This window comes from Cutaneotrichosporon cavernicola (genome assembly GCF_030864355.1).
Source record: "Cutaneotrichosporon cavernicola HIS019 DNA, chromosome: 2".
NCBI lineage: Eukaryota > Fungi > Basidiomycota > Tremellomycetes > Trichosporonales > Trichosporonaceae > Cutaneotrichosporon > Cutaneotrichosporon cavernicola.
The window spans coordinates 1,256,670-1,281,049 of NC_083394.1; the positions used below are offsets into that span (position 1 = coordinate 1,256,670).

At 59.7% G+C, this 24,380-nt stretch overlaps 14 protein-coding genes across 14 annotated transcripts; 7 read left to right on the forward strand and 7 right to left on the reverse strand.

The window, feature by feature from the left end:
• Nucleotides 1–102: 102 nt before the first annotated feature.
• Nucleotides 103–536, reverse strand: DAD2 (uncharacterized protein; the record flags this gene model as incomplete). The annotated part of the gene is made up of 3 exons (XM_060597501.1): nt 103–230; nt 271–327; nt 368–536. The coding sequence occupies 3 exons, from the start codon at nt 534–536 to the stop codon at nt 103–105; spliced, it is 354 nt and encodes a 117-aa protein (XP_060454388.1).
• Nucleotides 537–893: 357 nt separating this feature from the next.
• YUH1 (uncharacterized protein) lies at nt 894–1,842 on the forward strand (the record flags this gene model as incomplete). The annotated part of the gene is made up of 5 exons (XM_060597502.1): nt 894–938; nt 972–983; nt 1,085–1,294; nt 1,365–1,482; nt 1,517–1,842. The coding sequence occupies 5 exons, from the start codon at nt 894–896 to the stop codon at nt 1,840–1,842; spliced, it is 711 nt and encodes a 236-aa protein (XP_060454389.1).
• A 702-nt stretch (nt 1,843–2,544) lies between these two features.
• CcaverHIS019_0204860 (uncharacterized protein) lies at nt 2,545–4,235 on the forward strand (the record flags this gene model as incomplete). Its single annotated transcript, XM_060597503.1, has 5 exons — nt 2,545–2,706; nt 2,752–2,882; nt 2,915–3,177; nt 3,213–3,900; nt 3,956–4,235. The coding sequence occupies 5 exons, from the start codon at nt 2,545–2,547 to the stop codon at nt 4,233–4,235; spliced, it is 1,524 nt and encodes a 507-aa protein (XP_060454390.1).
• Nucleotides 4,236–5,342: 1,107 nt separating this feature from the next.
• CcaverHIS019_0204870 (uncharacterized protein) lies at nt 5,343–7,253 on the reverse strand (the record flags this gene model as incomplete). The annotated part of the gene is made up of 7 exons (XM_060597504.1): nt 5,343–5,398; nt 5,438–5,487; nt 5,516–5,801; nt 5,895–6,189; nt 6,241–6,617; nt 6,708–7,022; nt 7,055–7,253. 7 exons carry the CDS (start codon nt 7,251–7,253, stop codon nt 5,343–5,345), a joined length of 1,578 nt encoding a protein of 525 aa, XP_060454391.1.
• Nucleotides 7,254–7,614: 361 nt separating this feature from the next.
• CcaverHIS019_0204880 (uncharacterized protein) lies at nt 7,615–8,174 on the forward strand (the record flags this gene model as incomplete). Its single annotated transcript, XM_060597505.1, has 3 exons — nt 7,615–7,665; nt 7,725–7,900; nt 7,934–8,174. 3 exons carry the CDS (start codon nt 7,615–7,617, stop codon nt 8,172–8,174), a joined length of 468 nt encoding a protein of 155 aa, XP_060454392.1.
• A 1,297-nt stretch (nt 8,175–9,471) lies between these two features.
• ADI1 (uncharacterized protein) lies at nt 9,472–12,110 on the forward strand (the record flags this gene model as incomplete). Its single annotated transcript, XM_060597506.1, has 5 exons — nt 9,472–9,825; nt 9,872–9,975; nt 10,010–10,134; nt 10,189–11,802; nt 11,845–12,110. The coding sequence occupies 5 exons, from the start codon at nt 9,472–9,474 to the stop codon at nt 12,108–12,110; spliced, it is 2,463 nt and encodes an 820-aa protein (XP_060454393.1).
• A 277-nt stretch (nt 12,111–12,387) lies between these two features.
• sbp1 (uncharacterized protein) lies at nt 12,388–13,293 on the reverse strand (the record flags this gene model as incomplete). The annotated part of the gene is made up of 5 exons (XM_060597507.1): nt 12,388–12,457; nt 12,493–12,727; nt 12,759–12,910; nt 13,134–13,237; nt 13,270–13,293. 5 exons carry the CDS (start codon nt 13,291–13,293, stop codon nt 12,388–12,390), a joined length of 585 nt encoding a protein of 194 aa, XP_060454394.1.
• A 406-nt stretch (nt 13,294–13,699) lies between these two features.
• EMP24 (uncharacterized protein) lies at nt 13,700–14,551 on the forward strand (the record flags this gene model as incomplete). Its single annotated transcript, XM_060597508.1, has 5 exons — nt 13,700–13,810; nt 13,844–13,906; nt 14,077–14,213; nt 14,249–14,408; nt 14,441–14,551. The coding sequence occupies 5 exons, from the start codon at nt 13,700–13,702 to the stop codon at nt 14,549–14,551; spliced, it is 582 nt and encodes a 193-aa protein (XP_060454395.1).
• Nucleotides 14,552–14,689: 138 nt separating this feature from the next.
• Nucleotides 14,690–15,763, reverse strand: CcaverHIS019_0204920 (uncharacterized protein; the record flags this gene model as incomplete). Its single annotated transcript, XM_060597509.1, has 2 exons — nt 14,690–14,845; nt 14,891–15,763. 2 exons carry the CDS (start codon nt 15,761–15,763, stop codon nt 14,690–14,692), a joined length of 1,029 nt encoding a protein of 342 aa, XP_060454396.1.
• Nucleotides 15,764–16,077: 314 nt separating this feature from the next.
• On the forward strand, nt 16,078–17,683 carry CcaverHIS019_0204930 (uncharacterized protein; the record flags this gene model as incomplete). Its single annotated transcript, XM_060597510.1, has 4 exons — nt 16,078–16,280; nt 16,515–16,524; nt 16,556–16,665; nt 16,705–17,683. The coding sequence occupies 4 exons, from the start codon at nt 16,078–16,080 to the stop codon at nt 17,681–17,683; spliced, it is 1,302 nt and encodes a 433-aa protein (XP_060454397.1).
• An 82-nt stretch (nt 17,684–17,765) lies between these two features.
• CcaverHIS019_0204940 (uncharacterized protein) lies at nt 17,766–19,384 on the reverse strand (the record flags this gene model as incomplete). The annotated part of the gene is made up of 6 exons (XM_060597512.1): nt 17,766–18,332; nt 18,380–18,867; nt 18,951–19,019; nt 19,130–19,205; nt 19,245–19,269; nt 19,326–19,384. 6 exons carry the CDS (start codon nt 19,382–19,384, stop codon nt 17,766–17,768), a joined length of 1,284 nt encoding a protein of 427 aa, XP_060454398.1.
• A 600-nt stretch (nt 19,385–19,984) lies between these two features.
• Nucleotides 19,985–22,336, reverse strand: MET1 (uncharacterized protein; the record flags this gene model as incomplete). The annotated part of the gene is made up of 4 exons (XM_060597513.1): nt 19,985–22,017; nt 22,053–22,132; nt 22,164–22,236; nt 22,270–22,336. The coding sequence occupies 4 exons, from the start codon at nt 22,334–22,336 to the stop codon at nt 19,985–19,987; spliced, it is 2,253 nt and encodes a 750-aa protein (XP_060454399.1).
• A 284-nt stretch (nt 22,337–22,620) lies between these two features.
• On the forward strand, nt 22,621–23,311 carry CcaverHIS019_0204960 (uncharacterized protein; the record flags this gene model as incomplete). The annotated part of the gene is made up of 3 exons (XM_060597514.1): nt 22,621–22,857; nt 22,895–23,067; nt 23,107–23,311. 3 exons carry the CDS (start codon nt 22,621–22,623, stop codon nt 23,309–23,311), a joined length of 615 nt encoding a protein of 204 aa, XP_060454400.1.
• A 64-nt stretch (nt 23,312–23,375) lies between these two features.
• Nucleotides 23,376–24,310, reverse strand: CcaverHIS019_0204970 (uncharacterized protein; the record flags this gene model as incomplete). Its single annotated transcript, XM_060597515.1, has 4 exons — nt 23,376–23,554; nt 23,627–23,741; nt 24,016–24,261; nt 24,296–24,310. 4 exons carry the CDS (start codon nt 24,308–24,310, stop codon nt 23,376–23,378), a joined length of 555 nt encoding a protein of 184 aa, XP_060454401.1.
• Nucleotides 24,311–24,380: the final 70 nt, after the last annotated feature.

The following is a 24,380-nucleotide window of genomic DNA, read 5'->3' on the forward strand; positions in this document are numbered from 1 at the left end:
AGGGCGCATGTAGTAGTCACTAGAATTGGGTGGGTATGCCGGATGAAATGTAACATGTTAATGGTGGTACAAAATGGTACAGTCTATATGGGTTCGAGAAAACTACTGCTTGCGGGGGGTCTGCTGCCTAGCCGCCAGCTGCTGAGCCTCTCCTTCGCCCGTGTACGCGAGCCGCACCATCGGGGGTAGCGGCTCAGGCTCCTCGTCCTCGGTTGTGACCGCGTACTGCTCTACCTGTCAGCTAGACCGAAGAAACCAGAGCAGACCCACTCATCTTGTCGAGTATGCTTTGCACATACGTCCAGTGCCGGAGCACGGCCCCAATCGCTGCGGTCAGCTGGTTTATTCATGGCACCTTCCGACCTACCTTCTCCTCCGTCGGCCATCATGTTGCTCTGCTCAGCAAGCTTGTCCGCCTTGGCGAGCATACCCTCAGTCGCCTCCTTGAGCGCCTGAAGTCCTGAGTGCTCCTGCTGCTTGTGGTAAAGCTTGAGGAGGGTGGGGTTGTTCGCGACTTCTGGTGGGAGGTTTGACATGGCCGCGTGAAGTGAGGAGAACGCAGGGAGGGAGGCAAAATATATCTTTTGCAACGAAAGGGTGGGCAGAGCGTGTTGGGTGGCGCGTGTTGACGCGCTCCGAGACGCGTGAAGTCGACCTGGAAAGAGGTGGGAGAGGTTGCGATGCTGAAGCTGCTTTCTCTACCTGCCAGCTGCCTTGTTGACAAGTCGGTGTGGAGGACAGTCGTGGGAAAGTGGAACACATGGCGATGACCTCACCTCTCTCCACCTCCACCCTACCCCACGCTTCGCGTCGTCCATCACACTCGGATTGCCTTGTTCTTCATTCTCTTCGCCATAGAACACCCTTCCTCCATCCTTAAAACCCTATAAATAATGGCTCAACGACAGAAGTGGGTCCCACTCGAGGCCTCGACTGAGGTACGTCCCCTCTAGCTGGCCCGCTGACAGAAGGTGTTCACGGACGTAAGTTGGCCTAGATTGCAAATCGCGAGTCCGGCGTCAGAAACCGGATGACCAGCCGGACGTCGCAACGGCGATACATCCAGCGAAAGTGCTGATGATAGTGGGCGCGGCCTCTCGGACTTCCTGACCAGCCCTTATCGTTCCAGGACGTGTGGTCGCTCGACGAGGATATGCTCTCCTTTGTTCCGCAGCCCGTGAAAGCAGTACTCTTACTGTTTCCTGCCCGCGGCAAGCTGCAGGGTGTACGGATCAAGGACGATGCAGATGAGGGGAACCGATTCAAAGGCGACGTGTGGTACATCAAGCAGCAGGTGGGTCATCACTCCGTCTTCATTCGCCCTTTGCCCTCACATCTACCCATCGCCAGCCGGCTGATCACAGATCCCAAATGCCTGCGGCTCCATTGGCCTCCTCCACGCGCTCCTAAACCTCCCCGAGGGTGACCTCGAGAAAGGCAGCAAGCTCCTGCAGTTCAAGGCGGCCTCACTTCCCCTCGACCGTGAGCTTCCTCCGTTCCCGCTAGCTGACTCCAGCACTCGCCCGCGCCAAGCTGCTCGACGAGACCGAGTTCTTTAGCGAGGCACACACTGCCACCGCTCAGAGCGGTCAGAGCGAGGTGCCCACTGGCGACGCACTTGAGAACGTCGACAACCACTTCCTCGCCTTCGTTCAGGCCAAGAACGAGAAAGGCGAGACGCGCCTTGTGGAGCTCGACGGCAACCGCGTCGGCCCGCTCGACTGCGGGCCTAGCACCGACCTGCTGCGCGACGCCGCCAGGCTTGTGCGCGAGAAGTATATCCCCAACGCCGAGGGTGACGTCAGCTTCAGCATGATTGCGCTTGCGGGCGAAGCGGAGTAGGCGTATGTCATCGCGTATTGTATGAGTGAAATTCGGATGTAGCGGTGGTGAGATGGAGACCCATGGGCCATCCTCTCTGCATTCCGACGTGCCGCGGTCACTACTCATGCTTCATCTTCCGCGATCCACGTCCACAACCCTACATCCTCTTCATACATCCTCTACATCCTGCTGCTCTGATAAACTCGCCTCGGAGATCCAACAGAGAACGCCACTCGGTTCATCCCGAAGCATCCCGTGCCAGGGTCGGATCTTGGCAAAGGGGTATATGCGCTTACGCGCTCAAAGGCCCTTTGGCCACTCCACAACCCGCGAGATACCGGTCCGACCCTCAGGGACGATGGGCACGTGAGGCTCCACAACAGAGTTTGTCAATCCTGGAGAGACAATTCCGTATACTCCTTGAACACCGTCCTCCATTTAGGAGATAGGAGCCCCGAAGGAGGAGCCCCCAAGGTAGCGCCGAATGCTTGAGCGCGCCGTATCACTGGGGGACGATGGCGTGATACCAGAGGTTCATGAGTCGGCAAGCTCGTTACGGCGAGATCCATCGGACAAGGCCTATTGCCTAAGTCCTACCGGCAGCTCGGCCAGCGTCGAGTGCCAACAAGTAAAACTACTTATATAACGCCTGCCCACATACTTTCGGACTGTCCCCATCCTTCTTCTCACTCTTATCACTGACTTTACCCTTCCTCTACCATGGACGAGAAGGACGCCATCCGGGCCAGCGTATCCCGCCCCTCCATCGAGAAGCGCGATGAGGCTGTCATCGCCGAGGCCGAGGACCGCGTGCTGGCGCACGACGAGTTTACCCCCAAGGAGTACTCGCGCCTCATGCGCAAGGTCGATTTTATCCTTATGGTTCGTTCTTCAGCCCCATCGTCTCGTCGCCGCCGCTGACCGCAGCCCATGCTCATGATTCTGTACGGTCTTCAGTACAGTGACAAGACTTCGCTGTCGTCCGGCGTCGTCTTCGGACTCAAGGAGGACACGGGCCTTACTACGCAGGAGTTTGCCAACCTCACCTCCTTCTTCTAGTGCGTACCTCCTGCGGCAGCGCTGACCGAAGCATGAGCTACGCTGTCGCTCAGTATCCCATGGCGTATCTCCTGCAGAAGTTCCCTCTCGGTCGCGCTCTGGCTGTCTGCACGATCCTGTGGGGCTCCATGGTCATGTGCCTCGGCGCGTGCAACACCTACGCGCAGCTCGCGGCGGTGCGCGTGTGGCTGGGATGGTTCGAATCGGTTGTCACTCCCGGCTTTGCTATCTTCACAGCGTCGTGGTACCTGCGCAAAGAGCAGGGCCTGCGCCAGGGCATGTACTATGCCATGAGTGAGTCGTCGTCGTCTGATTGGTGCTAACGACAGACTCGTTCTTCGCCATGGTCTTCGGTCTCGGCATCTACTTCATCGCCGACGCGCAGGCCAGGAAGGGTGGTCTGGCGGCATGGCGCGTCATCAACCTCTTCCTCGGCGCCATCACGGTCGGGATGGGCTTCATCTTCCTCGTGTTCGGCGGTACGCCTGACGAGGTATGGTGGCTCTCCAAGCGTGAGAAGCGGATGGCGAAGGCGCGTATTGTCGAGAATGCGACTGGTTCCGGTGAGCAGGCGCCCTGGCGCTGGGACCAGGTCCGCGAGTGCCTCGTCGACCCGCAGTACTGGTGTGCGCTCCTCTTCAACCTCCTCGGCAACATCCCGAACGGCGCTCTCACGACCTTCCAGAACCTCATCTACAAGGGCTTTGGGTTCACCAGCCTCGAGACGGTCCTCTACTCGCTTCCCATGTACGGCGTCACGTTCGTCTGCGTCATCTTGTGCGCCGTGACAGTTCGCTACTTCCCGCGCATGCGTTTCCCCGTCGCCCTGATCGTGCAGGCCGTTTGCGTGTTCGTGCTCCTCTTCGCTGGTCTCGCCAACGTCGGCAAGTGGGCCAAGTGGGGTGTGTGGATGTTCTCGCTCGTCTACAGCATCGGCTCGTTCATCCTCGCCTGGCCCATGATCAGTGTCAACGTCGCAGGCCGCACCAAGAAGTCGTTCTTCGGCGCCACCAGTCTGTGAGTCTAAGCCGGCGCACCCGAGGCCAGAAAGTGAGAAGAATGCTAACCCCAGCCTCGTCTACTGCGTCGGCAACATCATCGGATCGCAGGTCATGCGCCCCTCCGACGGACCAAAGTACCTCAAGGGTCTGACTGTCTGCGCGGTTGTTCAGATCCTGTGCATGGTCAACACCTGTGTCTGGTGGTGGCACTACGCGCGCCAGAACCGCAAGCGTGACGCCGAGTTGGCCGTGTCCGGCATGACCGAGGAGGAGCGCAAGCACCAGAACCAGCTGGCCGGCTCGTCGGACCTCACGGACATCCAGAACCAGCACTTCCGGTACATGTGCTAGAGAGTTTGTATGGGATTTTTGGATGGGTTTTGAGGGATTGTTTGTGGTAGTTTATGAAACGTGTTTACTCAAATCGCACCACTAACTTTGGCTGGCTAGACACACACGCCGCCGACACAGTTCTTGCCCACATCACACTAAATCAGCTAGTGCACCCAACAACGCAGTGACGTACCTGTATATAACACGAGCCGCAGGCCAGGTTATCGTTGTTGGTGTTGACGCATCTGCCGAAACAATTCCACTGGCCGGGTGGGCAGACGGAGCCACTACATGACCCATTGACGCAATTTCCGCCGGGCCAGCACTGTCATCAGCTTACTCGTCTATGAGTGTACAATTTCGTCACACTTCCCACAGTGGCGGTTATCATTCGCGATATTGACATACCCATCCGACTTGCCACACCACTGTTCTGTAAGATACGGTTTCGTGGAGATACAGTCCCCATCGAAGCATATCTCGTCGGCGGCACACTGGGTCAGTCCACCCCAACGTACCTCGCGGTAGCACCGTCCGCAATTCTTGTGCTCGGTGCGCAGGTCGTTAGATATATTGGGCGTACACCAAACCCCATCGGGGCACGGCATACACTTGGCCCTGATGCATTGACTTGTCTGGGGACAACGAATACCGCACGCACCGCATGCGCCCCAGTCGGTGTTCAGGTCGGCGCAGTGCCCTGGATAAGAATGCAATAGTGACACGCCGAGTCGAAGCAATTCGCGTGCGGGGACTTTGGACACAGCGTATAGTGGCAGTTCGTCTGACCGGCCGGACAGACACAAGATCCAGAGTTACCCCGCCTTGAGCGCAGAGGTTGCCACATTACCGCAGCTGTCTGTGCTCGTGTTCAAGTTGGTACAGACGTCGGATGCTAGTGCTACATTATTAGTATGTCCGACCACTAAGCTCCGGCCTCATGACCTGAGTCCCATGGCCCACCAGAGCCCCACCGCAAACTTTCGCCAGTGGTACGTAGTGTACGACATGATCCTCGCCCGAAACGAGGAATGGTTCTGGGTCTTCTGATGACGCCACGGTGTTCTCAACTGCCCGAGGCTTAATCTGAGTGGGGTGGGCAAATCTTGGATCGGACCAGTATCATCAGAGTGGGGCTTCTGGACCGAGCTTGAGTTCAAGCGTAACTGAGCTGATGTCACCTGCAGATTAGTTAGTGGCAGACCCATAATTGACTCAACGGCCCAAAGACAACGCTTGCATCGACCACACGCTATCGTTACATTTTCGCCTGTCATCAGCGAAGTACACCCGCTCACACCTTGTGTGGCGTCTCGTCGTCCCACGCGCCGTTCCATCCCATGGCGGTGCGGTCCCAGTCGCCGGTCTTCGAGTCGCCACCCGCGGCAGTCTCCTTCACCCAGCCCATGTACTGCATGATCTTGCCGGCGATGCGGACGAAGACCGTGCCGTCCACCGCGCCGATGCCGGGCACGACCTCGGAGCCGTCGGCGTTGAACGCGCCAGGGACACTGCCGGCAGCCTTGTACCCGTAGAGCTGCGAGTAGTGCAGAAGTGAGCGGATCGACTTGGGTACGTGCGAGTCTTGCGTCAGTGCCTGAGTTTCAAACTCGGTTGAGCTTCTCCAACTCTCTCTCCGACCCAACGCCCTCCGACCCGCTACAGTCGCTCACTCACCGTAATCCATCATTGCATTGTCGACGATCCCGAACCACGGGTTGTCCTGGTTGCGGCTCCCGTCGCCGATCATCGGGAGCTTGTGCTCCCCCGCACCCTCTCCTGCACGCGGGAGTGGGCCGGCCGCATCAGCGGGGTATCCCATTGCGACCTGCGGATAGATCGCGGGGCGGCCGCGCGACGAACAGATGTGGAACAGCGTGAGAGCGTACGTCTGAAGGATGATACGACGCTGCTCCTTGCTCAGCCGGTTTAGGTAAGCCGGGACGAAGAAGGATGAGGTGAGGAGGTGCATCTGGCGTCAGTTCTTTGGACAAAACGATACACCATGTCGCTCCGCACGCACCAGGAAGAAGTCGATTCGCGTCTTGTACCCCGGTCGGCTGGTCGCACCGCAAATGAGCGCAGCGACCCAGGACACCTCCTCGGCACGAGCTGCAATACCGGCCTCGGACATGTCCGACAAATCCCACCGCGCGACGAGGTCCTGAAGCACGACGACACGCTCGGGCGTGACCGCGTTCTTCAGGCGGTCGTTGATGAGAGTTGTTGAGTCGTACGGACCGGGGTCGAGGATCGGGCTGGCAAGGTACTCGGCATAGAGCCCTAGCAGCGGCTTGTTGGGCGTGCCAGAAGTGTTCTTGAGCTGAGTCTGGGGCCAGTTGGGAGGGAACAGGGCGCTGGAGATGGCCGGATTGTGCTGACACGTCTGTGCCAAGCCCTCTGCGATCATTAGGGGATCGTCAAATTCGAGGCCAAAGCCGATGTGAATGAAGGGGTGCACCACACCAGAGAGGAGGGCACTCATCATACCGTTGGCCGTTGCGGCGGGAGAGAATAGGTACTCCTGGATCGCGCCGTCGATGCCCAGACGAGCAACCTCCTCGTGGAAGAACGGGAGGTAGAGGCTGTGTGCAGCGCGCCTACCGAACACGCTCTTGTCGGTCCAGTTGTCGCGCGTGATCTTCTTGGGGAATCCCTTCATCATCTCCAAGTCGCGGCCCTCCTCCTGCGGGTCCAGCAAGGCGAGGAAACCCCTGGCTTGCTCCCAGTCGGCCTGGAGGAGCTCAGGCGGAGCGCCGAGCGCGTACCGCGTCAGAGCCGAGTGCGAGAAGTGATTATGATTGACTGATATTAGTGCATGATGGAAGACGACTCACAGCGCACTTTGCCCCACATGTCGTAACTGTGGTCATTCTCGGTCAGAACGCGCCGCACCGCCTCGGTGCTCTGGTGCGTCACGCCCGTAAACGTAAAGTAGGAGGACGGCTTGGCGTGCGATGAGGGGAAGTTGGCCGCGAGCGCCGGCGGCGGATGCAGCGGCACTGACGCACGGGCCTTCTGGCTGGGTTTGAGCATCGATGAGAGCTTGCGGCGAGCAGTAGGAAGCATGCAAGGGCAAGTCTTGACGCGAGCCAAAACCGTGAGGGGCGTGGGACGCAGAGTCCTTATGAGAACTGGCAAGAAGAGATGTAGACTGCGTAGATCATGTTACACGTGAGCTGTTTGTCAGCCTGCTCGGGGCCTCGGGGACGGTAGTCATGTTGACCAAAGCAAGCAGAACAGAAGCAACATGACGAACCGAGGCTGGCCCAATGACGTCATGTTTGGGTCAAGTACTGTCAGCATTCTGGAAACTTGCCTTGTCCGCGGCTATAGATTCGGTATTCACGTATTCTTCGAGCTAAGTATTGCTTTGTGACTTACACTATTGCTCAACATGACCGAGAAGCAGCAGACCGAGCCGTCGCAGGTGGCGGGCCAACTCAAGGTGACTCATTAGTTGGGCGGTGGAGGTGGCTTGTTTGGGTTAAGTAAGGCTGACGGCAGAACGCCCAAGGCGCCATGTACAACGCTGTCGGCTCCGTACTCCCGGCTTCCACAGGCGACCAGTGGGCTCAGGACGGTACAGCCCTTCAGAACCAAGGGCAGGCCGAGGTCCAGGCTGCCAAGGACAAGGCTGCGAGCGATGCGACTGTGGACGCAGCCAAGGCAAAGGCCAAGTCGTGCGTTCCCCCGGAGTAGAGCTGACGCGCCAGCACATGGGGCTACGTGACAGGCAACCAGGAGATGCAGAGCGAGGGTAATGTCGAAAATGAAGGTGCGCAGTGGAAATACAAGCAGGCAACAAGCGACAAGGCTGTTGATATTCCTGTACCGTCGGGGGAAGGGGTTAAGGGCAAGATTGAGAGTGTGGTCGGAATGGTTACTGGTGACCAAGGAAAGCAGATGGAGGGGAATATGCGTGCCGAGAAGGCTGCATGGAAGGATGGAGTGTGAGGATGAGAAGGAAGGAAGGAAGGGTGAACGAGAAAACAAGGGTGGTTGAATCATCCTACCACCCCGCCCACCACCCACCCTATGCATTGCTGCCCACTCTGCTCGAATGGGAGGCTTGATAAATATTACCCCTCTTGCTCGCTGATGTTCACAAGTGCCGTCCTCGCTGTAGTTGAGTCCGATGTCAACAACTTGATGACCTTCCTCGATCAGCTGGGTGCAGGTCCCCGGTTCTTCCATAAAACCGAGGGCCTACGTTGAATCGCTGAAACCCGATGGGTTCATGGCGCTCACAACTCGCTCAGCGCACAGGCAGCAGGCTGTTAAGAAAGGGACGCTTCGATGAATTGTTCGACTGGCTGGACGTTGAAGGAAGGGAGGTTACTGATATGTAGCGAACGCCACACGGGTAAATGCCGTGATTCCCGTGGTATGCATGTTGGTGGTGAGTGTGGTGGGTGTGGTGGGATGTGGTAGGATGTAGTGGAACTGTCCAAGGATGACGGGTTACCCCTGGCGGTCTGTGCCTCAATGTGTTGGACCCTCCCCTTCCCAATTCTTGACCACTTGGCTCCGCCGTGCCCAATCCTTTTCAACCCCCCTCGTTAATCGCCACTATACAGCTTAGCTAAACAGTGAAGGTGTACCACGATTTAGGCTCTACTAAGTTGTTAGGTCCATCAGCCTAGCTGTACAATACCAGTCTCTTTGGTCTTCTCATGGCTCATGGGCGTACATCATCACTCTACTCTAACTAGCCCACACCCTTACACCCACCATACACCAGACAAACCATAGACACCATACACTCAACCCATCCCATTCCATTCCAACCCATCTCATCCACCACCATCACTCCTTCCTCCCTCCCTCCCTCCCTCCTTCCTTCCTTCCTTCATTCCCACTCCCTCATTACTCACACCTCCTCCTTCTCTTCCATCTACTCCCCATCATCATCGACATCACCAAATAGATCCATCATCTCAATTGCACTTTGCATCTGACGACTCGCACAACGAACATTCCCTCCCTCGCACCCCTGCACCTTATACGAAACAGCGCCACACATTCGGTCCGGTCGCGCGACTCGCAACACCTGACACTCGCGACCTCTCGCACTTCTTTCCATCCACAACACACCATTACACTTCACTCTTAGTCGCATAACACAACCCACTCCCAAACACCACTCCACCAGGCACTACCCCGACATCTCCACCTAACCCTCGCACTTGCACTCGGTAGTGCACTCACCGCAGGGAGCGCTGCGAGCAACAAACCCCAGTTGTCCGCCATCATGCGCCCTGCGCGACGGGACTTCAACCAAGGATACCCGCCGTCCTCTTTATACGGCGGGGCCCAAGGATATCCGCTCGCTGGTGGACAGGGCCAGAACGGCGGGGCCATGGGAGGCGGCATGGGCGGCCCTCACCAGCAACAGCAGCCCATGCAGCAGACACAGATGATGCAGGTTGGACAGCAGTCGGGCGGGCAGCAGCCAGGGCAGGGCTCTGATGGCCAGCCCAGCGCCCCGTCGCAGGCCCCGCAGCCTGAGATGAATCTCGCCAACGTCCTCCACTACCTCCAGAGCGAGTGGCGGCGCTGGGAGCGCGATCGCAACGAGTGGGAGATTGAGCGCGCAGAGATGAGGGTGCGTGGGACGGATCCGCGTGATGCCCATGATGCTGACAACCCAGGCGCGCATTGCCATGCTCGAGGGCCAGCGCCGCTCGGCCGAGAACTTGAAGGTCGACCTGCTTCGCCGCGTCAAGATGCTCGAGTATGCCCTCCGGAGTGAGAGGTACGCTGCACAGCGAATTCGCTAACATTTCCAGGACCAAGCCACCAGGTCGTGCAATCGCCGGTGCGGCGCGTCTCGCGGCTCTCCAGGATGAGGATAAGATGAGCCGCGATGAAAAGGAGGGCAGCGGGAGTAGCGACGGTGGCGATGACAACAGCGGTGGGTGGCCTGATGCGAAGCTTGGCGAAGGCGAAAGGAAGCTGACGGAGTTAGACCGCGCGGAGCGTCAGCCAAAGGCCAACGGCCTCCACTCTTCGGCGTTGGTCAAGTCAACGGCGCACCGCCCAGTTCCTGACACGACCGCATGGAAGAACCTCGCTGCTCCTCCGCGTGATCCCAAGGCGCGCGCGCGTAGCCGCGAGTACCTCAAGCAATGTCTTCAGGAGATCTCATATCTTACGTCGCCAGGCGCCCTCAATCCTCTCCCGGCCCGTGCGCCGGTCTCGATCAATGAGTCAAACGGAGAAGCTGGAGTTCCGGAGCGTCCTCGCAAGACGCTGTCAGAGCAGCCTATACCGACTGTCGCCGTCAACGAGCCGGAGGCTAAGGACGAGCCGGTCGCTGCCCCTTTGGCAGCGCCTGCAGCACCTGCTGAGCCTACCGGCGCCACCTCGGAGGCCGCGAGCGAGGCTGCGGGTGCGGCCACTGCTACGACTGTGCAGGAGGCAGTTGCAAGCGCTGTCGTCTCGGACCAGAACTCGCCGTCGCTCCCAAATGGATCCGTGGAGAGGAATGAAGAGCCCCAGGAATCTTCAGCAACCGCATCTGATGATGCGCCGCCTTCCTCCCCGGCTCCCCGCACTGTTGTGCTTCCCGAAAACGAGCTTCCGTCTGGCGGATCTCCTCCCCGGCTCTCCACCATTGAGCCACCAAGGCAGCAGCTCACTGCGATCTACAAACCTGAGAGCAAAGCCGCGTGGCGTGAGGAGCTGAGGGCCGCGAACGAGGCTGCAAGCAAGGTCCCCTGGCCACCGCGCAAGACGAGCGACGAGGAGCAGCTGGCAGGCCTCACTTTAATCGACGAGGACATCAAGGCCGAAGAGGCCGATGGCGACCGTGTGTGGACGACCCGCCGCGCGCTCAAGAGCCATCTCGACATTGTGCGCGGCGTCGCTCTCGCACATGGACCGGACCTGATCCTCGCGACTGGAGGAGATGACTGCACCGTTAAGGTCTGGGCGCTTGATGCACCCAGCGTCATGTCATCCACGTACCGCCCACTTGCAGCATCCGAACTGGAACCCGCCGCCACTTACCGTGGCCATACCGAGCCTGTGCTCGCTGTGGCCGTGTCGAGCACTCTGGGATTAGTGTTCTCTGCTTCGGCGGACTCTACAATCCGCGTGTGGAAGCTGGCATCCAAGGGCGACGATCCGTACGCACCTTACGACCCTTCCAAAGCGGTCGCGACGCTCGAGGGCCATACCGATGCCGTGTGGGACGTGTGCTTACTTCCTGCGAGGTCAAGTGCCAACGGAACGCACGGCACGAAGCCCGGCGCTGAGAGCCAGCTCGTGTCGGTGTCTGCCGACGGCACCGCCAAGCTGTGGGAGGAGAAGGACGGCAGGTGGGGATTACAGGCCTCGTTCCTCGACTTTGATGGGGCGACGCCGACGTGCGTCTCCGGCGACAACCAGGACTTTGGGCGCGTGCTGGTCGGCCTATCGAACGGGCTCGTCAAGCTGTACTCCCTCGAGGACGGCAGCGTCGTCCAGACCTTCGGCGAGGAGGACTCGCAGGTCAACGCCATCCTCAGCCACCCCACATTACCTTTGGTGGTGACTGGCCACGAGGATGGCCATCTCCGCTTCTTTGACTCCAAGACAGGTATGCCTGAGCTTCCGCTCGAGAGGCACGCTGACGTTCCAGGCGCGCAGACCTCGAGCCTCCTGGCACACCCCAAGCCCATCACGTCGCTGTCGCTGTCGCCTCTGTCCCCCACCTGCGTGTTGTCAGCGAGCGTCGATTGCAGCGTGCGGCTGTGGGACCTGCAGCGCAAGACGTCGCTACAGGACCTGAACGGGCATCGGCAGCGATCGAACGAGGGCGTGACGCACGTTGCGAGCCACCCCGAGCTACCAGTCATTGCGAGCGCGGGAGCTGACGGCGTCGTGCGTATCTGGGGTGCAGGGTAAACACGCAAAAGTATCAAGGATGCGCCCGCGCAAGGGCGTCATTGGCATTGAGCACTGTTCTTCTAGATTTGTTTCTCAACGGTGGGCGGCATCGTCATTGTCATGTGCATGATGGATTGTAGTCGCATGAGTACTTTTGGTTGCAGAGGGTTGCAGTGCAACCCGGGATGCACATCAAGGAGAAGAATTGAAGACTTGAGTATGGGGAATGAAGAGCGAACACGCGACGAGTTACATCTGCACGGTACGTCGCTGTCACTGGTCTACTCTACTCGGCCTACTCGGCCTTGGTCTCCTCCTTGGCGTCAGCCTTGGGCTCGTCAGCCTTGGCCTCCTCGGCGGGCTTCCTGTCCGTCAGCTCAGATCCAAAATCAAATCTCACTCGTCCTTGGCCTCGTCCTTGTCCTCGGCCTTAGACTCGTCCTTGTCCTCAACGGCCTTGTTAGACTCCTGAGCCTCCTCAAACGCCTTCTTGAAGAGGTTGGCGTTCTCCGAGTTGGCAAAGCGGATAGCAAGGAGGTCGGCGCTAGGCGCACCGTCAGAGACGTCGGCAGTCGCGTTCCACACCCAGCTGCGGTCCGAACCGACGTTGGGCGCGAGCTTCATGTCGGCGGAGACTGGGTCAGTAATATCCCCATCTAGACATACTGGTGTGGTTGGCGCAGACCTTGAGCGTCTTATCCCGGCGCATGAGGACACGCGTCTTGCCTGTCGCCTTGTGCTTGAGAAGACGGACGTCGCCGGTACCACGCTCCTTCCACTCGCTGTCCTCCTTGTTGAAGCGGAAGAGCTTTGCGCGCCTGTGCGTTAGCGGGAGCGTGAGCGAGCAGAGCTGAGCGAGTAAAGCTGAGCGAGCTGAGCGCGCAAGTGCCAGTGCCAGTGCCAGTGCCAGTGCCCCAGCCAGATCCCCAGCTTCGCCACGATCAAAGTTGAGCCACCCAGGCCACCATGGCCCATGCGCACGCCACCCGTTTCGCATTCCCCAACCGACACCCCAACCGACGCCCTCGGCCCTCAACTCACATCTTGAAGACGACGTCCTCCTCGTCCTCACCCGTCTTGGTCTCGACAGTCTCGGTGAGACGAACAACCGGCTCGAACTGGGGGTCGTGCTCCTCGGCAGCGGCCTGGCGTCAGATCTGGCACAAGGCAGGCGTACGGGCTTGGGCTCGGTGTCGGCCATTGTGATCTGGTGTCAGCAATCTCCAACAGGATAAGGCGCTCCGGGTTCCACTGAGCCGCGGTAGAGAGTAGGCCGATTCAACCCATCTCCCCTGTCTCTCCAGACTCACAGATTATTGATTGATGTGTGGGCGATGGAGAAGTGTGGGCCATCACGACGTTAGACCGCGGTTCACTACACGTCCCACTGCTTGCTGAACTTTGCGTTCGACGCGTGGCATCAATTGCGTGCCTAAATTTATTCAGTCAGGCGCGCAGTCGCGTGCCACGTTCAACGTCTCAACTAAGTGATCGGCCACCTCCATGTCCACTTTCGGCGCGTCACCACCCACTACATACAGTAGCTAGACTTGGACTACATCTCATCTCAATCTCATTTCCAAACCCCCACCCCTTCACTCGCCACGATGCTCCGCTGGCTCTTTATTACTTTCTTGGCGGTCGCGTTCGCTCACCGCCTTGATGTTGATCAGGGCGACCGACACTGTTTCTTCGAGGACCTGCAGACACAAGACCGCGTTAGCTGTGGTCGTAGGATTGGCTGACAGCAGATGACAGTCACGTACGAGGTTGGCGGGAGCACGCATAGTGGTTCACTCGACATTGATTTCTTCGTGAGTAGTTGGGGATTGCCTGCTACATTGCGGACATTAGCAGCTGGCTACCTTCCCCCTACCTCCCCTCTCCCCTCCCTCCCTCCCTCCCTCCCTCCCTCCCTCTTCCGTTCCTTTCCCTCCCCGCTGCACCCTTGCTCGCTCGGTCCCTTGCTCACTACTAACGCCAGGTCGTTGGACCAGGAAAGGTCCAAGTCTTCAAGAGCCTCGGCGAGCCGCAGGGCACGTGGAGCGTCACGGCACCATCTCCCGGACGGTACACGTACTGCTTCAGCAACGAGGCTGGGAGCGGACGCAAAACCGTTTCGTGAGTTTGGCTTTAACTCGACGAACTGACACCAGCTTCAACGTCCACGGGGTGATGCACATCGACGACGAGGAGCAGATGGCACCGGTCGAGCGCGAGATCCGCAACCTCGCAAGCGGGCTGCAGATGGTCAAGGACGAGCAGTCGTACCTCGTCGTGCGCGAGCGCGTGCACCGCGACACTTGCGAGTCGACTGTAGGTCTCGTAAGAGGAGGAGCTGACGGCAGAACTCGCGCGTCAAGTGGTGGGCGATTGTGCAGATTATCTTACTGCTTGGCGTGTGCGGCTGGAACGTACACTACCTCAAGAGCTGGTTCGAGGTCAAGCGCGTCCTTTAACGACCCTCATGTAGCATGCAACGATCACTACGCGGCGTTGGGGGGTTAGTGGGCGTTTTCTGTGTTATCTACCACACTGACACATCCACCGCTGACATCTACACACACATCCTGAAGCGTGATCAATGCATACAGTGTCTAGGCGGGGTTGGACTCCTTGGGCGCGGCGGCGGCAGCAGCGTCGGCCGCGTCGATCTTGGCGCTCTCGTCCCGGATGTAGAGGTTGACCGCGGCGTCGGTGAGCGCCGCCTCGCGCTCGTTGCGGCGGCGCGCAATCTCGCGGATAATGTTGCCCTGGAGTCAGCTACTACCATCGGAACGAAAGCCGAGCAGACTTACCGCGTTGGCCGTCGTCTTGCCGCGCCAGCGCTGGCCCTTCATAATCTTCATGAGCATCTGCTTCTGGAACGACTTTGCGCCGTCGACGAGGAACTCGCCGTCGAGCATGCGCTCACGCGCCTGCGCCTGCATCTCTCCCTCCTCCTTTCCACCAAAAGTACCGGCGCGCATCTCCTCCACATCGTCGGGATAGTGGAACGGCTCTGTAAGACCGACCACGGCGCGCTTGAAGTGGTTATCGGCTCCGCCGAGGCGAACCTGCTGTCCGCGGCGGTTACGAGCGACAACGCCAACCCGCAGCTCGGTGCGAATAAACGTAACCTCGAGCCCATAAACTGCGTGGAGATACGACCTGAGATCGTTCTTGGTCATTCCCGGTGGAATGCGGAAAGTAGCCGTCCAAGGATCGTATGCCTGTCCAGCCTTGGTGCTGTTCCGAACCAGGCGAATGGTAATGTTGGGCAACCAGATCTTCTGACCGACAACCTCCTTGCTGGCCTTGGGAGAACCCTCAGAGGCAAAGTATGAGAACCAGTCACTCTCGGGACCACCGCGTACACGCGACCGCCAAGCCTGGTTGACTTTGAGGAAGGCTTTGCGCGCACTCGTCTCGTCGCCCTTGTACTGTCCTGCCCTGCGCATATTCTGGAACAACTTCTCGAGGTGTTCCGGCCATCCCTTTCCACCTTCAAAGTCGGAGGGGTTGACGAGAACCGACTTGCGCTGGGCGTGCGGGAACTGTTCGCGGCGCTCGCGGACGGCCAGAGGAGCAGTGGCCGCTTGAGAGGCAACGGCCTTGGCTGGGAGTCCGATTGAGGGGCCGGCGCGCGCGACCGCGCTCGAAGTGAGCGCCCGGGCGAAGAGACGCGACATGGTGTGATGAGGTTCGGAGTTGTTGCTAGTCTGGAAAATGTCGGAGTAGGAGGCGCTGAGGGGTTGGACTTTGACAGCACGCCTAGTTGTGGAGGTGGAGGGGGGTTAGCGGGTTAGGCGCCTTTACTGTCCCAACGCCTTTATGCCACGTGTATGGGTCCCTGAACGGATTCAAGGCTCACGCCCTGGAACAACAACATTGCCTCGCAAACAATCAACCACCATCACCCACACATTTGATGATTGTACGAGCTGTCAAAGTGCGCATCTAGCCTCCATTCAAACAACCTCCACAGTATACCTCTACCTCAACAATGGCGCCCACCGACATGTATCGGATCGAAGCGCGTATCGCCTCTTTCGCAGCCGTGACCCGTCCCAAGCGTCTCGCCAAAGTCGCCTTCCCCCTCGACCCATCAACCCACCCAGCCCTAACGCCCGCATCGCTGGCCGCAGCAGGATTCTATCACACCCCCTCATCGGGGGAGGAGGACACGTGTTCCTGTTTTCTCTGTCCGTTAGCCTTGAGTGGGTGGGACCAAGGTGATAACCCCCACGTCGAGCATGTTGGCCGGGAAACGCCATGTGCGTGGAAAGAGCTGGTGTGTGCGCTCGAAGTGGATCGGTTGCAAGGAGGTCCTGGACGACTGAGGACCGAGTTTACTACTCCCGACGAACTACCATCCTCTGAGACACGGACGGCGTTGCGCGTCCAGACATTCGGAGATTGGTGGCCTCACGCTAAGCCCAGCCCACACGATGTGAGTTGATGAGAGATGGGGGCTGATATAGCTCGCCTCGGCAGGGTTTATCTGTGCGCCATCCAAGACTTCTCCTGATGGCACGACATGTCCGCTATGCAACTATGAGGTGGTGGAGTGGGAGGAGGACGATGATCCAATGTACGTTCGCTTTTGAGCTTTTGAATGGTCTGACAGCAGGACGATCCATAAACGCAAAGAGCCAGAGTGCCCGTTCTTCACTGCCACTGTCAAGAAGGGCCGACGTACCAAGGCGGTTCCGAAGCGGGCGACACGCGCGCAGACCATCGACGAGTCTGTACAGGAGATCGCGCCGCCCGCAGAGGAGGCGACAGCAGCGGCGGCACCGAAACGGCGTGGTCGACCGCCAAAGGCCTCTGCCTCCAACACCACCATTCCGACAGACGTATCGGTCCAGGCGATCCCACCGCCTGAGGAGCCCGCGGCACCGAAGCGACGAGGCAGGCCGCCAAAGGCGTCCTCCGCCTCGTCTGCGAACACATCTACAGCATCAGCCAAACCACGGGCGAAGAGGAAGACGGCGGCTGAGAAGCGCGCCGAGGCAGCAGCGGCAATTCAGTTAACTGAATCTGCAGAGGCGGCAGATGCCTCAGTGGACAGCCTCGAGCTCCCCGAGGTCCCCGAAGACTCGACCGTCCTCGTCGAACCCCCACCTGCGGACGAGAGCGCGTCCTCGACGGAGGAGCGGGAGACCAAGCCACTCCCCCGTAAGGGCAGGGCTCAGAAGCCGACACAAAATGACACAGAAGCGGGTGTCGATGTGCCGAGCCGCGCGACACGGTCCGCGCCAGCACCGAAGGAGGCGCTGGCCCCGTCCACTGCCGATAACGTGGAACCGCTCCCAGCGGCCCCACCAGCCAAGCTGTCAAAGGCCCTGCCGGCCCTCCCCGCCTCGCCCAGCGTCCCGCTTGCAACACAAAGCGCGGCATTTGCCGTCGCTGATATGGTCAGGGCGGCAGGTGGGTCCGGCTCCACCACGATTGGCGCACAAGACCGGGCGATGACACTCGAGGACTTTGTGCGCAAGCAGTTCCAAGTGCAACACGACCAACTGCGCGACCAGGGAGAGGCGATGATTACGGCGTGGGAGGTGCGGGCGGGAGAGGGGCGTGAGCGCCTCGAGCGCGCGTTCGCTTAATGTACAACCATCAGTGTCAGTTTCTTGGACAATGAAGCATGCATGTGGCGCTGGCCACGTCTAGATACCGGCATACAACTAGTTAGACCTCGTACGCGGGATGCCTGCCGCCGTCGACGTCACGGCGACCGACGAGGGAACGCTTAGCATAGTCGCGGCGGTCGCGGTCGTCTTCGTCCTCGTCGCTCTCCTCTGTGAGCTGGGTGAGGGCAACGCCCTCCTCCTCGAATGCGTTGAACAGCGTGCTGTTCTGCTCGCGGAACAGTCGCGATCGGCGGCCGTGCTGCGATCCCTGACCTTCAGCGTACGCCGGCGGCGCCTGCCCGACAGATGAGTAGTCCCAGAGAGGGGCGCCCTGGGACTCGAGGCTCATGCGTCCGCTCATGCTCATGCGGGGGTTCATGAAGCCCGTCTCTATCGATGACGGGTGGTGAGGCGGCTCAGGCTTGCGGCTCATGTTGAGTAGGAAGACGCCCATGAAAATGGTGAGGAAACCGCAGAGGAGCGAGATGGTGTTGACAGCATCGGTCGTGTTGAAACCCTGGAAGAGGATGGCGGATGCGATAATGGTCGCGGTCGTGAAGAAGACGTAGTAGATCGGGTTGACGACGTTGGTGGAGAACGTGTCTAGGGCCTTGTTGAAGTAGGTCTGGGGTTAGCAGAGGCACGAGACGCGCACAAGACGCCGACACTCACCATCTGAACGAGGATACAGCCCACGACAACCGCGCCGAACAGGTACGTCGTAAAGTGGGTCAACTGGTTGTTGCCGGCGACCGTGAGCTTGATGGCAATCCCGAACCCCTTGATTGCCATGACCGACACACTACCGACGAGGGAGCAGATCGAGAGGTAAACCATGGGGTTGGTCTGGCCGTACCGCGGTGCGACGCGCCAGATCATGACCGTGCTAAACACCGTCACGATGGAGAGGTAGATGAGGAACGCGGGCTGTGCCGCGAGCTTGAGAATGTCGTCGACCGTGTCAACTTCCTTGTCGCTCGGCGCGTGCAGGACGATAACGACCGACCCGATGATGCAGCTAGCGCACCCACACACCCCGAGCCGGCCGAGCTGCTCGTCCAGGAAGATGCTGGCGAGGATCGCGCCAATGATCACGGACATGGCGCCGAGCGGCGTCACGAGGATAGCGGGCGCGAATGTGTACGCAGCAAAGTTGGCCACTGCGGTTAGTCATGCGTGCTGCACGATGGAGCGAGACTGCCCGACGGTGCAGCTTGGTGCCCGACCGACCCGATCTGCTCACCTTCTCCCACCACCATTGTGATCATGCCGGCCCACCAGATTGGGTTCTGGAGGTACGCAAAGTCCTCGGCTGTTGTCAGCGGGTCGCTCACGGCTGAACCATTCAACTAGTTTGAATCACGTTCAACTGATTGAATCGCATTCAACTAGTTGAATGGAGATAGAGCAGCTGGCACATACACGCATTGCGCGACTGTGTCTGTCGCTGGTGGCTGTGGGGGTAGTCTGCTGGTCTACTTGCCGCGTCATTCAGGCCCTAGAGTTAGCGTCTAGCGTCCATAACACTGAGCCGCACCTTCTTGGTAATGATGAACGAGGTACTGTTGTCAGCTTGCTCAGACGAGCTGGGGAAGGTGTGAGAGAGGGGATGACGCACCCAATAGCTGCTGAAGAGCTGATGGCCAACCCGAGGCCGATGTACTTCTCCTCGATCATGGCGTAGTTGGTGTTGTGTACGTTGTGGTACTTTAGAGATGATGACTAGATGGAGAGAAACAAGAAAGGAGAGAATAGAGATTGATGGCCACACAATTCAGGGTACAAACAGTGTTGTCACAACGCGGGGCTCGAGGGCTCTGGGGGAAAGAGGGCTGAGGTGGGGTTAAGTAGCCATTTTACACCCAATAGTAACCGCACGGATCCTCCTCTTGGCATTTGAGCATATACCCATGCATACCCCCATCGCGACATGACCCCTCGGCATCGCTACAACTACGGCCGGTGGCGACGCATGCATACACATGTTCCATTCGTGTGATACGCGGAGTACGGACATGACGCGTCTCTCCGTGGTCTGTGTCGATCCCCTCAAAATCTTGGCAAAGCTTCCCGTTCCATTGCACACCGCCATGTCGCTGAGCCAACAATGTCCCTGAGTCAACCACCTCCACGGCAAAGTAATTTAAGCAAGCTTCGGTTGCAATCATGTCGCGTCAAGGCACCGGCTCATTACCACGCTCTCGTGATCGTGTGATCATTTACGCCAGACTAAACAAGACCATGCCATGCGATGCTATGCTATTCTAATGCTATCTATTATGCGCTCGGGAACCAGCTCCAGTCTGCAGGCAGCCCTTCGCGAGTCCTAAACCGGTCTCCTCCAAGCCAGCTCGCAACCGCCTCCTTCTCGTCCGCGCCGTCAAGAATGTCCACCCGACCCTTGCCTTCGAGACACATCGCCGCCCACCCGACGAGAATCATGCCCGGTGGGCGCTGGTCAACGCTCTGGATCGCGCCGGCCACATGTTCCAACGTGGACAGGATGACGCGCTGGTCGGGCGACGACGCGCGCTCAACAATCGCGATGGGCAGGTGGCTAGGGTACACGGCGCCGTCGCGTTGTGGCCCATCAGGACCGGTGAGGGCGGCGAGGACGGCGTCGATGCGGGCAACACCCATGAGGATCGCGAGCGTCTTGCTCTTCTGGTATCCTGGAAGCTGAACAGCAGCGCCACCTCTCCCAGCACCAGTGCACATGACAAAGGTGTCGGCCACACCGCGCTGTGTCACGGGGATGCCCATCATAAGTGGTCCCGCCATAGCGGAGCTAACGCCGGGCACGACAGTCGCCTCGAACCCGTGCTCGCGGAAGTAGAGGACCTCCTCGCCCCCACGCCCGTAGACGAAGGGATCGCCCTGCTTGAGGCGCACGACAGTCTCACCAGCCTTGGCACCGGCGAGCGCGAGCTGCATCATCTCGTTCTGGCTGTTGTCCGCGTTACCAGGGAACTTGCGGGCAATGTGCAGCTTGGTCGCCTTTGGGATGAGGGCGATGATCTCGGCAGGCACGAGCTTATCGCTGAGAATGAGGGTCGCGTTGTTGAGCGCGTGTCGCGCAGCAACAGTCAAGAGGGAGGGGTGCCCGGGTCCAGAGCCGACGAGAAGGATGCGGCCACGCTTGGCGATGCCACCCTCGTGATGAGGGAGGGGGTAGGGCGCCTCGCCCTCGAGCACGGCGTCCATCTCGCTAGCACTGAGGACAGCCAGCTGGTCGTAGCTGTAGTATTCGCTCATCTGGTGAACCCAGCGCATGCGGCGGAGGTGGTCCTCCCCACCCTTCTGCGAGACGGGCTTGTTGAGGGGCGTGATGCTGTCGTCGTCCGAGATGGTTGGCTTGGCACGGGCGCGGAGCTGGCCAATGTTGTCGACCGCCCCGCCGACGTTGGCCGGGAGCTTGGCGGCAATCTCGCGCCGAATGCGCCCGGCAAGCCGGCACCCTTTGCCGTTTGTGCTGACTGCCACCTGGAGGTTGGATGGGCCGTCGACGCCAGCGAAGCGGTGAACCGATGGGAAAGTGAAGCTCGAGAAGTCGGGGCGGTCCGAAACGTTGATGGGGATCCGGAGAGCGGTCGCAGCGCCATGCACAGCTTGCGCAGTCTCAAGGGAAGGAGTCTCCGAAGCAATGAGCGTATCCGTGACGGCAACGAGGATGATACCCTGTTCCCGCAGGAAGGCCTCCCACTCGCCGCGTCCCCCGACGACGCGTGTGTAATGCACCTCCTTGTTGGCGACGCGCCACTGGATCTCCTCGGGAAGCTGGTTGAGCTCGCGCCCGGTGGCGACGTGCACAACGGCGTCGGCCTCGAGGAGCGTGAGCACGCGCGAGGACGCGAGGCGGTTCGAGCCGACGACAAGCACCGGCTTATTGCGCGGGTGGAACGTGAGGGGCAGGGGAGCGCCGCCGATAGCGTGGGGGTAGGGGTCCCGCGCCTTCTCGGCCTTGGCCACGATCTCTTGGGGAGACTTGGCGCCATGGCGGTCAAGGCGGTCAAGGCGCTGCGAGCGTGGGCGTGCAGAGAGTTCACGGATCAGACCCGCCGTAAGAACAACTGCAGCGATGGTGGGGACGACGATCCAAGTGCCGTTGGTCAAGACCCAGACAGTCCAGAAGCGGAATGGTGGGTTGTGGCCGGTGTTGCACCAGTTGCAGAACACCTCCTGGAGGAAGTAGAGGTCGGTCTTGCTGGCCGTCATTACCAGGGAGATGAGGGCGATGAGCGGCGCGGTGGGGTGGTCCCCAAGCGCGAGAGAGATGAAGTTGAAGATTGTCTCGACGATGTTCATGACCGCTGTTATTAGCGACGGTCCATTGGGTGGAGATTACCTTGGGCATTAGTGAAGCCGTCGCCGCTCTGCAGGGCTGGCCAGCCGTACAGGTGATCGACGTGGATGTAGGGCACCATGCTGCTGTCAGCGCTGTCGTGAGACGACGTACTTGTAAGGAGCCCAGATCCAGGCGAGGTCGCCCCCGGGGAAGGAGCGCGGGCGGTAGAGGCAGTAGCCGACATCTGCTGTTAGTGGAACTCGTTGTTGCCACCCACCCCACAGCACGACAATGGACGAGAGTGCAAGCCAGAGGCGCACCCAGCGGGGCGTCGTGTAGCCCATGGTGATCAGTAAGTAGATTGAAGAGAGATGGGGAGGAGGAGGAGGATGTGGTGGATGACTTTGCTTAAGTCGTTTATTGGATTAGAGGGCTCGATCACCTCACCATATCGCGACATATCTATTTCCTTCGTAGTAGTCAAATCGCGTGATCAACACTGGGGCTCCGGATAGGGATACCACGTGGAATGCCATATCGTTTGCTTCCGTTCAGCGACCTCCACACCACTCCAAGCACTTACCGACTTGAATGACCAACTCACCCAATCTCCCAACGTTCACCAACAATGCTCGCAGCGTGGCTCGTCAGCCTCGCGCTTGTCGCGCACGCCAGTGCAGAGACATACACTCTCCACCACCGCTTCCTCCCTTCCGGCTCCTTCGTGCCGCGGGGCACCGTTGACGTAGTCGATGGAGCCGCGACCTTCTCTCCCTCTGATGGCGTGCTCGAGCCTGGGGAAGGGTGGTACCAGGTCGGTCTGGAGTGGGTCGGCGGGGACATGATTACGACGTCGACGCGCGCGGTGAGCTATCTACTTTGCACGTTGCAGCTGACAGCAGTGCTTCGCGGGCGAGGACGCGCGTCTGGTGATCCACGTCGGACAGAATGGGCGGCCAACTAGCATCGCGTACACGCCGACAGGTGTGCCGAATGACGGAAGCTGCAGCGCATCCTTGCGTGCAGTTGGATCAGGCCTGCAGGTCGCGCTTGCCTCGCCGCAGAAGGTGTACAGGTAAGCGAAGAAGGAGGAAGGAAAGCGGGCTGACACCAGTCCCGGCCTCGCGCCGCCACCTACAGTCGACGAGGGAGGCAAGGTCAAGGAGCCTGAGCCCGAGAAGACGTTCCTCCAGAAGTACGGCCTCATGATCGGCGGCTTCGCCTTTGTTCTCCTCATGAACGCGGGATCACCAGACCCGCCTAAGGAGGGCGGTGGCGGCGGCGGTGGTGGTGGTGGCGGCGGCGGCGCGGCGCAGTAGTACAACTCGGGATGCAGGGGTATATAACAACCGGGTATCCTGAGACGCTGGCTTGGGCGGCACATCATTTGCTCTCCTGCAGATGCTTCAGGATCGCGGCCGCCTTGTCCTCGAGGCCCGCATTGCTGACCCCTAGGACGCCCAAGTGACCGAGGACCTGATCGAGAGTGCTCCCGAGACGCGCCACAGTCCCGAGAAGCTCGAGTATGCCCGAGTTGATATTGGCTGTGTGGGACTCCGCGGCTGGGATGAGCGATTGCCGAGATGATCTCGGCGCTGTCGGCCTTGGGCGGATGGGGGGCTGGTCGGACTCACTCGGGACCGCATAGTTCCAGTACTTGGGCGCTTCCATGGTGTCGGCGAGGTGCGCGAGGGTCGCAGCCTCACGAGGCGACATTGGGGATATGGGTGAAGGTGGGACAGGTGGGGCCTGGTACGAGTCAGGAAGAGGAGGAGGAACTGGGGGAATGAGGGGCGGGAGATGGGTGTTGGGACGTGTAGTCGTGAGTGGTGGGGGAAGGTGGAGCAGAGAACAGGCAAGGAGGTGACGGAAGATGGCGTCTCCCCTCGGAGAGTGCCAGCAAGGGTGGGAAAGGATGGGAGGCGCGTTTTACACGCGAGCCGACATCAAAGTGTCACAGCTCGCGGCGCGATGCTCCAAGCGCGACACCGGCGAGACAGACGTGTCGAGGAAGGTGACATACCTCAGTTTTGAACTGGACACTTTTCTTGTCCTTGAGGACGTTGGCCTTGTGGGTGTTTCTGGTCTTGATATCCTTGCCCAAGTCGCCTACGACGACGGTACCCGAGCTCGTGGGCTGGCTCTCACTGTCACTCAGTGAGAGCTCGCTGTCCGAAGTGTAGCGGGGAGTCTGTTTCTTGATGCGCTTAGAACGACGCGGTCCCTCGTCGCCGCGCGAGCGCTTGGGAGTCATGACGGGCCCGGTTGCCTGCTGTGAGCTTGTCTCGGAGGAAGTATCTCACACTGATATGACCCATGGTGAAGATGGAGTGGGTGGTAACAGAAAGCGAGGAAGGTCAGTCGTGATTAAAAGGCGATCCGGCGATC